This window comes from Acinonyx jubatus, chromosome B4 (assembly GCF_027475565.1).
Source record: "Acinonyx jubatus isolate Ajub_Pintada_27869175 chromosome B4, VMU_Ajub_asm_v1.0, whole genome shotgun sequence".
Classification (NCBI taxonomy): Eukaryota; Metazoa; Chordata; class Mammalia; order Carnivora; family Felidae; genus Acinonyx; species Acinonyx jubatus.
Window position 1 is genome coordinate 120,051,584 of NC_069387.1, and position 18,126 is coordinate 120,069,709.

The window sequence follows — 18,126 nt, forward strand, 5'->3', positions numbered from 1 at the left end:
CCATGAGATCATGACCTGAGCTGAAGGCAGACACTTCATCAACTGATCTACCCAGGTGCCCCACAATGTGAACTCGTAATAAGATTACTAAAATGGGGCACCTGGGTGGCTCAGTCAGTTGAGCGCCCGACTTCAGCTTAGGTCATGGTCTCACAGTTTGTGGGTTCAAGCCCCACATCTGGCTCTGTTCAGAGCTTGGAGTTCAGAGTTTGGATTCTGGAGCCTGTTTCTCATTCTGTGTCTCCCTCGCTCTCTGCTCCTCCCCTGCTGGTGCTCTCTCTCTTTCTCAAAAATAACATTAAAAATAATTTAAAAAACGATTACTAAAAATTTATTTAAGATGAGAACATAACTGATGAAGTATTTTTGTTCATATAAATAAACTTTTCTTTCTTCTATTTCTTGGGAGAATCCTTCAGCTCTTCTGTGCTTCAATGTATTCATTGGTAAAAAAAAGAGGCAATTAGACTAGATATTTGCTAAGATTTCTTCTAGATTTAAAAATGTTATTATTCAGTCAGAGAAAGACAAAAATCATATGACTTCACTCATATTAGAACTTTAAGAGACAAAACAGATGAACATAAGGGGAGGGAAACAAAAATAATATAAAAACAGGGAGGGGGGCAAAACAGAAGAGACTGATAAATATGGAGAACAAACTGAGGGTTACTGGAGGGGGTGTGGGAGGGGGATGGGATAAATGGATAATGGGCACTAAGGAATCTACTCCTGAAATCATTGTTGCATTATATGCTAACTAATTTGGATGTAAATTTTGAAAAATAAAAAATAAAATTTAAAAAGTTATTATTCCAATACTTAGAATTTACTGAGAAAAAATATTTGTAAAGTTAACTATGAAGTGCTTAATTCTAAAGTATTTTAATCTACTTATATCAATTTGAATGTAAGTATACACAGATGACTAATAAATATTTTGTAGATATTGTAAAATGAATTTTCCCCAAGTTCATTCACTTATAAACTGCCAATCTAAAGTAATAGTGTTTTGGGAACAGAGAAAATGGAGTCACAAATAAAATCTTTACACTTCACGTTCCAAAGGAAGATAAATGTCTCTTGTTTAAGCTTCCTATTCAAAATCCATGACACTTCCTTTTAATGTCAGTGCTTTTGTTTATTAATCTTCGCAACAAGAAAGGTAAAAGTGACTGTTTTTGAAAAGACGCCTTGGCACTATTGCAGCAGCTGTGAAGTACAGGACTAAATTGTGGCAATTTAAGTTCTTCATGGATCCTGGAAATCGAGTTTGTTTTTGTGAAGAACTTGATCAAAAACAAAACAGTTTCACTGAACATTATGTTGTCTGGGCACTCTTCAAGAGCACATGGACACAATTTATTCTCTAACAGAAGCCATGCTCTGATTCAGATATAAAAGTTTCACAGAAAAACTCTGCAGGGATGTGTAAAAGGAAACATTTAAAAATTGTATTATAATTACCACAGGCTGTAAAGATACAGATTTAGTCATTTTTTACCCTTTGCTCATTCTTGGAAGATTTTAAAAACTAAAATTTGTAATGAAAAATTTCTGGAAATCTCGTGTGTGGCTTACCATCCAATTTGTCTTTATATCTAAGATGAAAATTATACATTTTAAATAAAAGTTAAGTTCAGATCAATTTGGTGTATTAGAAGCAGCATTGTGTGCAGCAGAAGCTTCTGGCAGTGCCCTGCAACACATCCCCCAGGCCCACCTTGGATTTCAGTCACAGCTGTCGTAGAGTTCTATTCAATCTTGGACTCCCTCACCCTTTTGGTGATAGCAACCCATCTGCAGTGAATGCCCTACTTCTCCACTTTCTGACAAAATGTCCTTTATAATGCCATGGAGCCACCCAGGTGTACAGGCAAGTATATCACAGAAGTGTAGAGGAATAATGCCCTCAGTCATTGGGTCCAGGGCTAGTGGACACATGGTCCATTCTCCAGTCCTTCTGATGAACAATTCTGGGAAGGAGCTGTTCATTTCTAAGGAGGTGAATCAAGTCCCAAGCACCCACAGTGGAAATCTTGGCAATATACCCTTGTATTTTTTTCCCTGTCCCATTCTTCCTACTCTCTCACTCTTGTCTCCTGGGATTAGTTCACAAATAAACATCTTGTGCCCGAGTGTTTGTCTCCAGATCTGTTTTAGGAAGAATAGAACATAGGACTTTGGTATGATAGTGACCCTGGAAACCATCCCCAGGGTAGGCTTCTATAACTGGATCACTTACCCTATTGTTAGGATAAGCAGGACAGTGGTAGTCTCTGGTGTGCCTCACAATTCATAAGAATCTCACTGGTGGTGGATTGGGACAAGAAGCCATGAGTTATCCAGCGGCTCTGTCAGTAGAATGGGTTGGGGGTAAAGGATTGCGGAATTGACTAGCATTTGTTGTCTTGGAAATCTTGAAAAAGGGAAGTAAAAGACTCAGATCCATCAACTATCATCTTAGGGCACACTGAAAGCCAAAAGGCCAATTTCACAGTATTTAAAGAGATCATTATTTCCTCAGCCATAGGACAGCTGTGGTGAAAATCAGGTCCAGAGTTTAAGGGTGGCAGACCTGAAAAGGAGATGAAATGTGCAGCCTCCACACATTTGTTTTGCTAACGCCATAGCCCTGATATCAAAGAGGGACTGAGAAAATCTGAGAGATTTTCCAGCTTGAATAGCATGCCAGCCAAAGCAGCTCTTTCTCCTTTACTAGAGGAGAGCAGCCTTGCCTTACCTGGAGGCCGTGCAGTTTTCACTTGAAGTGGATACCTTCCATGGAACATGAGCTGTACCACCTCAAGATTTAGTTTGTCTTTCCCCCACTGCCTTGAGAAGAATAACTAACGTCAAGTTTTAGCTGAGAGAGAAAATATAGTCCTTGATCTGGAAAGAAATAGCCTATTTACTGAATTTTAGAACTGGCTAACAAGTATTGGCAGAAAACTGGAGAACATGTGTGGGAATAGATCTGGAGTGTGTCAGACCAGAGGGGGCAGAATATAAGGCTGGATAGAAGAGAGTTTATTGACATGAGAGCACTCTTGTCACTCAACATTTAACATCCTGGCAAGGACACATGGAACTGGTGCTAACAGGCTGTAGGGATGGCTTCTTGAAACTTGGTTGTGATGGCCTATACTAAATTAGACGGAGATGCTGAAACTGCCTTGTCAAAGGACTGAGGAAGAGGTCAGTGGCAGAGAGGTGGGAATGTCAGAATAGATTTATTTCTTGTGCTGAGAGAACCAACCTACTATTTTCCCAGGAAGGATCTAGAGAACTCTCTTTACTAAGGAAATAAAGAATGTGAATAATGAGGGTGGCGCCGACATCTTTGGGAAAATCAGTGGTAGGTAGCTACATCCCGTAGGGATGCAGGGATATTGTTCATCCTGATATTCCACAAAATCTCATGCTGGTAACTTGTATTGGTAAATCAGGCTAATCAGATTTGGCGAAGAGGAAGTAGGAAGGATCTTGGTGCCCTATAAGACACACATAAGCTAGAAAATGGAAGATTCAGATCCTTGCAGGTTTTAATGGTTCAATGGTCTGGAGGATGCTGGGACATCCCCTCTGAGGTACAGGACAAGTTATTAAACTTGTACCCTCTACCATTAAGAACGAGGTATAGCATGTTGGGGATCTTGGCTTTTGAAAGCCAAATACTGCTCTCACCTATTTATGATGGGGAGATTTGAAAGGCTGCCAGTTTCAAATGGAGCACAGAGCAGAGAGGGCTGTGTTCCAGGTTCAGGCTGTGACAGACATAAGCTGCCCTGCTGCTCAGCTGATTACATGACCTATTATCCATTGACACTACAGATACCTGATGGACAGCACTGTGTAGCATCTCTGGCAAACTCTACTAGAAAGTTAACATCACAGATCTTAGGTTCTAGAGCAAAGTCATGCCTTTTAATTGCTTGAAAACAGCTCCTGGCATAGCATACCTCCACACCCAACAGAAATTGAAAATCTGATATCAGGTGATTAACTAGAGCTGCCCATCATGAGGTGGGTGTTATCAGATTCACCAAATCATCAGATCAGATAGTCCCAGTAGCAATCTATCATTTGACAGAAATGATCCATTTGGGATCAAGCCTGAGCAAGTGCACACGGTATGTGTAAGTTACATGGACACGTAGCCTAGATTCCCCTATCACTTACATCTCTTACACTAATGTATCTCCTTCAACCTATTCCTATGATCTCATGGGGAATTACCTATGATCAGTTGTATCAGTTATATATTGCTACAGTTATACCATATAATAACCAAAAAAATCTTTATGAGAACCAACAATGAGCATTTATTATTCACACATCTAGGGCCAGCTGGGAATTGGCTAGGCATATGTTCTAATCTTGGCTGGGCTTGCTCACATTTTGGGGTTGGCTGCTGGGTGAATAGAACAACTTAGCTTTGTTCCACATGTCATTCATTCTCCATCAGACTATCCTGGTCATATTCTTATGTCAGTGGCAGAGGCACAAGAGAAGGCAAGACCATCCAAGTAGTTTTCAAGCCTCTGCTTGAATCACATGTGCTAACATTCTACTGGCCCAAAGCAAAATCACATGGTTAAGTTCAGAGTCAGAAGGTGAGGCAGAATGCTCCACCCACAGTGGGAAGGCAACGCAAAAGTATGTGGCAAAAGGCATGGAGACGGGGGAAGTGAAGAACTGCGGCTATTTTTTGTAATATTAACATGCCAAGTGACAGATAAGGAAAAAGTAGGCCGTGTTCAGGGATGGACCAGCTGGATAAATTGGGGTGAGACAACAATGACTGGCTTCTCCACTACAGCCTCTCTCAGAGGGGGCTGTACGGATTACTGGTGAGGCAAAAATCTTCCTGATGGACAGAGCTTCTAACAGTGCCCTTGGTCATCCATGTTGATAGAGGGACATGGCTTGAGTTAAGGATAAAAACAGTCTTTTGATTATGGTGAAATGTGCAGATTTTTGTATCATGAAATGTCAACTCACCTGAGGAAGCAACAATTAGGCAGATAGGATGATTCCAATAGATTTCAGTCAGTCTTATCCTTACCCACTCCAGGTTTGTACAGCAAACCCATGAATGGAGTAATCACGGTGACAGAGATAGAGGGAGGCCACGTATGGGCCCAACAGCTTGGTTTTCCTCTCATTAAGGGCTGCTCTAGTTACTACCACTATTGAATACGTGCTCTGTCAGCAGCAGAGACCAATGATTTGGTACCATTCCTTTATCGAAACCAAATAGCTACTTGGTAGCAAGTTGTGTGCATTGATTTCCTTTCACCCTGAAGGAGGAATTCATTCATTCCTATACTAATTAATTTGCACTCTTAATATAGGCTTGCCTTCCTTTCCAGCAGTACCTCTGCTATCATTACTATCTGATAGTCTACAGAATGCCTATTATCAACATAGTATCCTGCATTACACTGCCTCGGATCAAGAAACTGTTTTATAGCAAACAAAGAACATGAGTTATTACATCCATGGTCCTATGTATACAGCATCATCCAGAAGCAATTAATCTAGTAGAACAATGAAATGGCCTATTACAGAGTCAGCTTAGGCATCAGCTCAGATATAATATCCTGTAGGATTAAGGTTCTATTTTCCAGGATAGGATACATGCACTATACCAATGGACAGCATATGACTCCCTGTTCCCAACTTCAAGGTGCAGGAACCAAGAGGATAGAAATAGGATTGGCCTTTCTTACCACCATTCCCAGTGAGCTACTTGTAGAATGTGTTTCCCACTCCTACCACCTTAGGCTTTGCTGGATTGGAGGTCCTGTATCCTGACAGGGTAAGGGGAAGAAGCTGGCACACTTCCCCCAGGAAGCACTGTAAGGACTCCACAAAACTGAAGCTACAGCTGCCAACTGGTCCTGTTGGGTTGCTCATGTCTGTGGGACAACAGGCAAGAAAGGGGAATTAATATGTTGGTTAACATGAGGAGCTAGAAATGTGACTACAAAAAGAAACAGGGAGAATGTGTCTGGAACTCAGGTGATTCACTGGGGGCATGTCTTGATGTTTCCATGCCTGATGTGAACAGTGAACAAACAATTGTGATACTCATAGCCTAAAAAGGGCAAAGTAACCAAGACCCTAGATCCCTGAAGGGATGAAGGTCTGGGCCACTCAGGCAGTCAACCAAACTAGACTAGCTGAATTTCTGGCAGAGAGCAATGAAAATCTCAAATGGCTGGTGGAAGAAAGAGATGATGAATATATTTTGGCCTTGGGTTCAGTTGTAGTAACAGGAACTGTAACAGGAACTGTAGCTTGTCTAATCGTCTTGGGCAGTCTTTTATAGACTGTTGCTGACCATCACTTTGAAGACTCAGTAATAGAATGAACTTAACATGGGACTCAAGCAGTTCTGAATAGGTAAGAACTATTTATTCAAAAACAAACATCTCTTTTGCCAAACATCACATCTCCTTGTCAACTTCTGATATCAGCCACAACTGCACTTAGAGAGTTCTGAACTCAGACCTGTCCGTTTTTGCTAGTGAAATCCTACCACAAGTGTGAGGCATGCATTTTTCCGCTTTCTGTTCCAAGTCCTTTTTCAATGTTGGGGTAGCCTACTTTCTCTCATAAAAGGATAGCTCAGAAATGCTGGGGTAGTCACTTCTCCTGGAGGTAACTTTCAACTAATAGGGGATGGAAACTGGTTAATAACTATCCTATCTGTATTAGGTGAATATTTTGAGAAGGCAGTTTGTAAACTTCTCAGGTCTTAGAGTTCAAAATGGCAACCTTGGTAATATACTTTTGTATGGGTTTTCTTTCTCTTGCTCTTCCTGTTCTCTCGCTTCTGCTTCCTGTGATCACCTCACAAATGCCATACTTACCCCCAAGTCTTTTCCTCAGGGTCTACTTTCAGGTGGGCTAAACTAAGACAGGTACCATTAATCAAATGCATTTATATATCTTTCCATGTAAGTATTTTAGAGATTTTCTAGACTGCGCAAATAATTATTCATGAAGAATTATTTGCAAGGTGAGGTAAGGACAGCATTTTAAATTAAAGATTTTTTTCCGTTTAGGCAATAAAAGAGTTGATGACATGATGCCTGCTCACTGTGAAACATACTGAAACTACCTTCAATTCAATTTCTATCTGATAATATTCTAAGAATATCTGACACTTTGATAGTATATGAACTAATGACCAAGTGGTGAAAAGCTCTATATGCCAATAAATTTCAACTTCATAATTTCTATGACATATCAGCTTCAAGTTGTCACTGAAAATTTAAATCCAATATTAGTCTCTGCCAGAAAATTCTTTAGCAATTCTTATAATATAAATGCACTTAATACTTTTCATGCTAAAATAGTCACAAAAATTGAATTACTCACTTAGTCAAATTCACTTTTTTGCATTGAGTCTATTTTTGATCACCAAACTCACATTGACTTCATTTCAGTACTTTGGTAATAAGACATTCTGCCAGATTTTAAATGCTTTATTATTTTTTTTAACATAGAGGGAGTTTGGTGGTAGATATATGACCATTTGATGTTTTTATGACTAAGAGTTCAAGCTCAGGCTCTCTTTCTTATAGAATGTAAATGCATACCCACACATGTATGTGTAACTGTTATGAAAATTAAGCTTAGTCACTAAAAGAAGATTCACTATCTGAACTTTCTTCTGTATTTTTTTCACCTTCACCATCAGGCACTGGAGCATTTGGCCTCCTGAAAGAGAAGGAAACAATTTGGTTTTTCCAGTTGAAAAAAAGCAATTACTATCTGTAAATTAGGTTCATCCTAGAATATTGCTGTTAATAAGTTCACCAAGTCTGTGTCCTTAACTGAGCGTCTCCCAGTCTCCTCCACAGCATGCTTCTCTTTGGCTTTTCCAGCACTCTGGGGATTACTAGTGCTATTCCTGTATGGGCCACAGCGCTGTTTTCTCTTGCCAGTCCTTACAGAATTTGCTAGTTCAGTACTTTCTGCTTCTCATTCCATGGAGACCCAACTACAGACAGAGATGTGATGTGGAGAGGCTGGCGTGACCAATGCTACATCTCCGTAGTCTCCAAGTATACAAGAGGTACAGAGAAAGGAAAGCTAGAAATGGAAAGAAAACGAAAATCTTCATGTTCCTGGAAAGCTGCAGAAAGAAATTTACAAATGGAAGAGAGTTAAAGAATGGCCTTTAAGAAACACAGACAGTATGGAAATTTTGCAGGGGAGAAGAGGGCCTGGTAAAAGGTTCTTAATGTTTGTTGAGTGTTTTCACTTATATTTTATCTTCATAGAATGAATGTAAAAAGTATGAGTTGGCAAAAATAATGTCTTGAAGACTCCCTAGGTAAAACAAGGAGATATGAGAATGATTAAACTCAACTTTGCAGGGAGATATAATAAACCAAATGAAATTTTACAACAAACCAAACATTCAACTAGATAAGTTCCATAGTGTTTGCTAGTAAATTATCTAATCAATATGGTAATACTATTATTCAGCCTCTATTCGCTCTCACTGAGAAAATAAGTTAAGCAAGTAAAGTATACTTTTGGGGAAACTAACAGGGAGTGGAAGAATAATATAGCTGCTCTGTCTTAATAATTGAGAACTACCAGACTTATTTCTCCCTCAGGCTCTTTGATTCTTATTAAAGATTTAGGACACCAACCAATAAAACTCTGCTTTGCCATAAATAAAATCACTGTTACTAAAATTAAAACATGTATAGTCTACCATGTACATTTAGTTATTAAAAATTATGGCTGAGTTTTGGCTTATAGTTTTTAATATCATATCTGTCATGTACAAAACAGAAAGATATGCTGGCACTGCTCCCCAGCAATGGGTAAAACAGAAACTCATTTGCTCTGCTGCACAGTTTTAGATTATACCTATTAGGAAGTCACATGTACTCGATACAGTAAAACTTGGAAGCTGGGTAAGGTGTTTACCAGGTTTTGACTGATACTCCATCTGCCTAAAATACTAACATGAGACCACAGTCTTCATTGCTCTCCATAGAAGCAAGACTGTGGAACCACTGGGCATGAATACTGGGCACATTTTCCAAGTAAATCTGTCTTTGCTGTATTTGTGATTTCTTACTGCCTTTACTTTGTTAAAAAAGAAAAAAATTACCAGAGGGAATTTGAATACAATGTAAAAATTATATCTATGGCAACTCAAACAAATAAAACAATGTATATGATACCCCTAAAATAAATGCTACTTAAGGGTAAAAGCAGCTTAAGCCTAAAAGGAGCTGAAATTATAACATTAATGTATGTGTGTAACCATTTTTTAATACATGTGATCATCACAGCTGTATAGCATAGTGGTTAAGAACACACATTCTGGAGCCAGACTGCCTGGATTCAAATCCCAGTCTTGCTACATATTTGAGCAATTTTGGGGAAGCTAGGTAACCACTTTGGATCCAACGAACCGACTGGAGTATTGTAATGATTAGAATGAAATATTATATGTAAAGTATATCAAATAATATCTGGCACATAGTAAGTATATTAAATAGATGCTATCTTCGTGGTCATTGTCGTCGTCATAGTCATCGCCATCATCATCATCATCATCATCATCATCATCATCATCATCACGTACCCACAATTTTGCCAGGAACTGTGTTAGGTGCTAGAGATACAGAAATGAATAACAAGTAGCTCCTTCCCTGAAGAAACTGATATTTTAGGGGGATATTTTAGAGGGAGACAGAAATATAAATTATTATTATAAATGTGATATACATAAATACAGTTGTAGTAACTATGCTTATGTAAAAAGTTAATTCACTCTATGAGGTTTGGTCAGAGAAGATTCCAGAGAAGTGGAGACATTTGTAAAGGGTTTTAAGATATAAGTAGGAGTTTCTCAAAAACAGAAAAGGTGGGAATAAGTGAGGATGAGAGTGTTCTGAATAAAGAAAAAAAATGGGAATGCATGCTGCATTTGGGAACTATAAATCATTTGGGACGTAGAGTATAAAGTAATTGCAGTTCAAATTTGATGAAATTAGAGCATATGGTAGGAGTAATAGGTATGAGAATTTCCTTCCTTTTTTAGGATGAATAATACTCCTTTGTACGCACATATTACATTTTGTTTATCCATTCACCTGTGGATGGGCATTTGGATTGTTTCCAACTTCGGGCTACTGTGAATAATGCTACTATGAACATGGTATACAAATACATGTTTCAGTCCCTTCTTTCACTTCTTTTGGGTATATATCTAGAAGTGGATTTGCTCAACCATATGGCAATTCTATGCTTAATTTCTTGAAGAACTGCAATACTGTTTTCCATAGCAGCTATATCATCTTACTCCCACCAGTGGGGTTGGTGGGATTCCAAGGGTTCCATTTTCTTAGTATGTTTGTCAATATTTATTATTGTTTGTCTTCATTCACTTAAAAATAAATTGTATGCTACTTTGGCTTGGAATTGCTAGGCAGACAAATGAAAAAGCATATACTAGTTCCCTTTGGGTACAAAAAAGAGAAAAATTTCAAGATACCATGAGAATCAAATGAAATAATGTATATGAAAGCATTATCTAAGTTAAAAAGCTTTATAGAAATGTTAGTAGCAATAATAAAACTTATAATAATACCAGCATTTCCAGCATATTCTTAGTGGGAACAAAAATTTGGCTTTTTGTCTTATGATCAGAAGTGCTCTTGCTTGATCCTGTATATATGAACCTTTTAAGTTGTCTTTTATGCAAAGTTTTTATTTAATGTTTATTTATTTTTGAGAGGGAGGTGGTTAGGGGCAGAGAGAGAAGGAGGCAGAGGATCCAAACCAGGCTCTGTGCTGACAGCAGAGAGTCCCATGCAGAGCTTGAACTTACAGACCATGAGATCATGACCTGAGCCAAAGATGGACTTTTAACTGACTGAGCCACTGAGGCACCCCCCATGCAAAGAAGTTTTAAAGATATATTTGAAAAAGTTACTACCTTAAAGTATTGGTATAAAGTTTAGTTTCTAAAAAGTCAAATGATTCACTACTAAAATTAGATGAGGACTTTATAACAGTTTATCTTAAATATACAAGTAAATCACTAAAAAAAAAGTTTATCAGCAAAATATAGAGACACATATAAAGTCAAAAGTACATTCATGATGTATCATGCACGTTTTTTAAAAATCTCAATCTATAGTGGTTCAATGATAAAAAAAAATGCTAGGTTGGTAGCTGCATTTTAATAAGCATACTTATATAATTTGTGGCACCAAGATTATCCAAAAAGTCTTAACAAAATAAAAATTATAGGAGTTTAGCATTAAACTCATTACTTAGTCTATCTTTTAAAATAAGTATTTAAATTTTTAAAAAATGTTTATTCAATTTTGAGAGACAGAGTACAAGCAGGGGAGTGGCAGAGAGAGAGGAAGACACAGAATCTGAAGCAGATTCCAGGCTCTGAGCTGTCAGCACAGAGCCCAATGTGGGGCTCGAACTCACAAACTCTGAGATCATGACCCAGGCTGAAGTTGGATGCTTAACCGAGACACCCAGGCACCCCTAAAATAAGTATTTTTAAGTTACTTATTAAAGTTACTAGGCTGACTTCAACAAAAAATGAGCCAAAATTTAGAAAGGAAAGGAGAAGGAAGAACTAAACACATACAAACCAGTACTTTTTAGCATATTAGATGCTGTGTGCAAGTTCTTTTTGTTACTCACCTTTCTCACTTATGGGAATCAAATAAGGATGTCAATCACAATCTCTGTTCCCCCACTCTTTCCCTATACCCTTCCTTGTCTTAGTCACATAATCCAGGCTTGGCCAATCATTAAGAATCTTCCCCTGGGAAGAGAGATTGATTCAAGGGAGGGCACAAGACCCACGCAGAGCCAATCACAATGTTTCCCTAGAAATGAGCTACAATATTCCATAGTTTATTTTGTTCAGTTAGCAAAACTAGCAATATTAAAGCCTTCATAATTGTGAATTCCTTGGCTTCAAGCAGTAAGCTCATCTGTAGCAGGAGAGAAGTGAATGACTATGCCAAGGAGTAAAGGTGGAATGGGTGCTAGGAAAGAGAGAACACTGCCAGCCAGACAGCAAGCACTGATGACACGGGCCTTAGATCCTGCCCTACTACCTGGACTTCTTTGCTATGTGAATCAGTAACTTCTCTTTTTGTTTAAACTAGTTTGAGCTGGTTTCTGTGATTCTGAACACGAAAAGAGTCCTAACATACAAATATTGTTGGTTTAATTTGTTTTTGTTAAAGAGATATTTATACTTGTGCTTAAAACCACAGCCACTTTGAGGACACAAAAACCATATAAACATACTTTGGAAAAACATTTTTTAGTGTAGATAAATAGTTTAAAAATATTTTTTATTTTCTTTAAACCTAAGACCATTGAACTTAAAGCAGATTAAGTGACAAAAACATTGTTAGTAAAAATATTACTGAGTAGGAGGTTATGGGGAGAGAGTACAGTAGTTATCATCCAAATCACTTTTCAATATCAACTATAGCACACTTAGAGCTATAATGTCACATGATACTGTTGTCACTCAAGACTGTTCTGTCATAGCTCTAGGCAATGGCAATAGGTGGTCTTCAGGAAAAAGTAAAACACTAAATTCCTGAACCAAGATTGTACTGACCATATAAAGACCTTTGGGGTGGTTATAAAAATGACAATCTAGACTCTGATATTATAGTAGCTAGTGAGACTTATTATAGTAGCTAGTGAGACTTATTTCAGCATTACATTTACTCAAACTACACACCCTTTGGTCTTTTTCTTCTGAATGCCCATCAACCCAGGTATATCCTGTCCTTTGTTGTGGTACATAGATTCCTGCAGTCAGGGAAACAATGTAATGCCCAATACTATAAAGAAAAAGAAAGTCAGCCCTCCTATAAGAACTGGCTTTTGCCATTTATCTTGGGGCCCTTTAATTCCCAGCTGCTCCTTTATCTTTTGCTTACTAGTCATTGGCAGGCCACAACTTCTTTTTAATAACATCTCTTTAATATTTCTATTATTTCTCTGACTCTCGTGATCAAGGTCTCCAACACTAGACCAATAACAATATTTTGACGTTGTTTTTTCCTGTCTTGTACTTTCTATCCAGTTTGCCAGCGAGTGGTTGAGAAACGATAATTACATTGAATGGGATTCCAGCTCAGCAAGAATTAAAAATGGAAGCAGTAAAACTATTTTTTGGAATTGTTCAGATGGGGAATTGAGGTCTATCCCACCCTCAACCAGCCAAAGCCCAAACTTTAATCCATTATGTTGTTGTGTGTAGCAGGACATAGACAAAGATTACTGGCAGATAAGGAATTCCTGTAGAGGGCTGGACATCCTTTCAGTATAATTAACAGAAAGTTTTCTTGCTTTCCAGTACCCTTTTGGTTAACACAAATAAATCCCCTCTTGTCAAAGTGAGGCTGAGGTGATTACTTTTACTTCTGGCAACCATAACTTTGGTCATTCCACAGTCTGGGAGGAGGTATAAATGTCTTTTGAATAAATATCTCCAGAACAAATGTCAATGAGCTTGTTTGGTTCAAAGCCTGCACAATAACTTGACTCACTGGATGTTTTCATTAGCCAAATCAATATGTTACACCCACTTACATCAATGGATAGATCATCCAAACAAAATTTATAAGGAAGTATCAGCCTTATATGACACATTAGACCAGATGGACTTAAAATATATAGAACCCTCCATCCAAAAGCAACAGAATATCCATGTTTCTCAACTCTACATGGATAGATCATGTGTTAGGCCACAAAACAAATCTCAATAAATTCAAGAAGACTGAAATTTTATCAAACATTCCCACTCACAATGGTATGAAAGTAGAATCCATTATAAGAATTAATGGAAAAACTAAGAACATGCTACTGAACAACCACTGGGTCATCAAAAAAATGAGAGAAGAGGGGCGTCTGGGTGGCTCAGTTGGTTAAGTGTTTGATTTCAGCTCAGTCATGATCTTGCAGTTTGTGGGTTCATGTCCCACATCAAGCTCTCCACTGACAGTGCAGAGCCAGCTTGGGATTCTCTCTCCCCGCTGCTCCCCTGTTTGTGCTCACTCTCTCTCTTTCTCTCTCTCAAATTACTAAACTTTAAAAAACTCAAAGAAGAAATTAAAAAAAATACCCAGAGACAAATGAAAACAGAAATATGATATACCAAAATCTACAAGATGCAGCAAAAGTAGTTCTAAGAAGAAAGATCACAGCAATACAGGCCTACCACAAGAAAAAAACCCCAAATCTCAAACCATCTAACTTTACACCTGACAGAGCTAGAAAAAGAAGGAAAAATAAAGCTCAAAGTCAGTAAAAGGAAGGAAATATTAAAGATCAGAGTGGAAATAACAGAATAAAAAAAACAATAGAAAAGATCAATGAAATTAAGAGCTGGTTCTCTGAAAAGATAAACAAAATTGACAAGACTTTATCTAGACCAACAAAGAATAAAAGGAGCCTCTAATAAAATCAGAAAGGAAAGAGAAATTACAACTGACATCACAAAAATACAAAGGATCAGAAGAGATTACTAAGAATGACTACACACCAAAAAAACTGGACAACCTAGAAGAAATGAGTAAATTCCTAGAAATACACAATTTTCCAAGACTAAAGAAAAAGAAAATCTGAATAGACCGATTACCAATAAGAAGATCGATTCAACAAAAGTCCAGGACTAGACAGCTTCACATGTAGTGAATTCTACCAAGCATTCAAAGATTTAATACCTACCCTTTTCAAACTCTTTCAAAAGATCAAAAAGGAGTGAATGCCTCCAAACTTATTTTAGGAGGCTGGCATTACTCTAATACCAAAACCAGACAAAGACAGCGCACACACGTGTGCGCGTGTGCGCACACACACACACACACACACACATTACAGGCTAACATCCCCTGATGAACATAGATGCAAATATCCTCAACAAAATATTAGCAAATTGAATTCAATAATACATTACAAGGATCATATAGCATGATCAAATGGGATTTATTCCAGGGATGCAAGAAAGGTTCAAAATCCACATATAAATCAGTGCTATATGCCACATTAATAAAATGAAGGAAAAAAATCATATTATCATCTCAACAAATGCAGAAAAAGCATGTGACAAAATTCAATAACCACTTATGATAAAATCTCTAAACAAAGTAGATATAGAGGGAACACATGTCAACATAATGAAGGCCACATATAACAAACCCACAGCTAACACCAGTCAATAGTAAAAAACTGAAAGCTTTTTCCTCTAAAATTAGGAATAAGACCAGGATGCCCCTATCCCCACTTTTATTCAACATAATATTGGAAATCCTAGCCATAACAATTAGACCAGAAAAGGAAATAAAATGCATCAAATTGGAAAGAAAGTAAATTTGTCACTATTTGCGGATGACATGATACTATACATAGAAAACTCAAACAATAGCACCAAAAAACTATTAGAACTAATAAACAAATTCAGTAAAGTAGCACAGTACAAAATCAACATATGGAAATTTTGGTGTTTCTATAGTCTATTAACAAATTATCAGAAACAGAAATTAAGAAAACAATCCCATTTACAGTTTCACCAAAAAGATTGGGGCACCTGGATGGCTCAGTTGGTTGAGCGTCTGACTACGACTCAGGTCAGGATCTCACAGTTTGCAAACTGAAGCCCCACACTGGGCTCCCTGCTGTCAGCACAAAGTCTGCTTTGGATCCTCTGTTCCCCTCTCTCTGCCCCTGCCCCGCTTGTGCTTTCTCTCTCTCAAAAATAAATAAAACATAAAAAAAAAAACCAATTTCATGAAAAAGAATAAAATGCCTAAATAGAACTTTGAATTGAAAGACCTGTATACTGAAAACTATAAGAAAGACACGGATGAAAGAAATTGAAGAAGACACAAATAAATGGAAAGATATCCCATGCTCATGGATTGGAAAAATTAATATTGTTAAAATGTCCATGCTATCCAAAGCAATCTACAGATTCTATTCAATTCCTATTGAAATTCCAATGGCCTTTTGGAAAAAATAATTCTAAAATTTGTATGGAAACAAGCCCTAAAATCCAAAGCAATCTTGAGAAAGAACAAAGCTGAAGGTATCATGCCTCAATTTCAAACTACAGTACAGAGCCATAGTAATCAAAACAGTATGCTATTAGCATAAAAACAGACACACAGATCAAAGGAACAGAATTGACACCCCAGAATTAAACCCACACATATATGGATAATCAGTTTATGAGAAAGGAGTCAAGAATATATAAAGGAGAAAAGGCAGTCTCTTAAATAAATGATGTTGAAAAAACTGGACAACCACATGCAAAAGAATGAAACTAGATCACTATATCACACATAAAAATTAACTCAAAGTCAATTAAAGACTACGATGTCAGACATGAGACCATAAAATTGCTAGAAGGAAACATACAATAAGCTCCTTGACATTGGTCTTAGTAATATTTTTGTGGCTCTGAGTTCAAAAACAAAGGAAACAAAAGCAAAAACAAACAAATGGGATTACATCAAACTAAAATGCCCCTGCACAGCAAAAGAAACCATCATCAAAATGAAAAGGCAACCTATTGAATGGGAGATTTTTGCAAATCATATATCTGACAGAGGATTAATATCTAAAATATATGAAGGACTTATAAAACTCAACAACAAAATAACAACCTGATTAAAAACTGGGCAGAGGATCTGAATAGACATTTTCTCAAAGAAGACATACAAATGACCAACAGGCACATGAAAACATCTTCAACATCACTAATTATTAGAGAAATGCAAATCAAAACCACAATGAGATATCATCTCCCACTGGGTAGAATGGGTATTATCGAGAAGACAAGAAATAACAAGTGTTGCTTAGGATCTGGAGAAAAGGTAAGCCTCACAAACTATTGGTAGGAATGTAAACTGGCACAGCCACTGTGGAAAACGGTATGGACATTCCTCAAAAAATTAAGAATACAAGTATATGATTCAGCTATTTGACTTCTGGGTATTTATCCAAAGAATACAAAAATGCTGATTTGCAAAGATATTTGCACCCCTATGTTCATTCAGCATTACTTACAATAACCAAGAAATGGAAACAACTCAAATGTCCATCATTGGATGAATGGCTAAATAAGTTGTAATATATATATTTATATGTATAGGTATGTATGTATATGTGTATGTATACACACAATGAATACAACTCAGCCATAAAAAAGGATGAAATCTTGCCATTTACAACAACATGGATGGACCACGAAGGTATTACGCTAAGTGAAATAAGTCAGATGGAGGAAGACAAATATCAAATGATTTTACTCACATGTAGAATCTAAAAAAAAAAGCAAACAAATGAATTAACAAAATAATACAAATTTAAGCTCATAGGTACAGAAAACAGATTGGTGGTTACCAGAAAGGGAGCAGGATGAGGGTGGGCAAAATGAGTGAGTGGAGTGAGGGATGGTGATGGATGATGGTAATGACTTTTAGTGGTGACCACTTTGTAGTGTATACAGTGTATACAGATGTCAAATTACAATGTCATACACCTGAAACTTATAAAATGTTATGTACCAATTTTACCTCAAAAAATGCTACAAACTGTACCCCCCCCCCCCCACTAATATTAAGAGTGTGACCAGCTGAATTTCAATTTCAGAAGTCTGTTCTTTACTGCAAAGTTTAAAATACACATTTTTCAGTTTGAGAAAATGAAAACTGTATAAACCAAAAGGATGACTACTCTGTGTATGTTAAGTATGTCTTTGTTGAAAACACAATGGTATACAGGCGACTAGAGGATTATAAATAAGTTGCGATCCAAAAGCCTGGAAAATCCATTGATACCTATTCCCTCATTAAAACATTCATAAATCACAACTAACATTTACTGGCCATTTGCTGCTTGTCCAGAGCTGTGCTAAGTGCTTACATCATTCTCTAAGTCTGAACAACTCTGTGAAGGGTGAAGTCCTATTTACCATTTTACTGATGAGTAAATTTATGCACAGAGCAATTAAATAGTCCAGGGTCATATTGCTAGACAGTGGCAGGGCAGAATCTGAATATGCAGACCATTTCTAGA

At 37.3% G+C, this 18,126-nt stretch overlaps 1 protein-coding gene across 2 annotated transcripts in view; it reads right to left on the reverse strand.

Annotated features, from left to right (window-relative positions):
* Positions 1-7,484: 7,484 nt before the first annotated feature.
* Positions 7,485-18,126, reverse strand: part of WASHC3 (WASH complex subunit 3) — a 46,824-nt gene continuing 36,182 nt past the window's right edge. For both annotated transcript variants that reach the window (XM_015068793.3, XM_015068792.3), the window contains exon 7: positions 7,485-7,734. In XM_015068793.3, the coding sequence (XP_014924279.1) occupies positions 7,650-7,734 (85 nt within the window). In that variant the 3' untranslated portion in view covers positions 7,485-7,649. The remainder of the gene's footprint in view (positions 7,735-18,126) is intronic.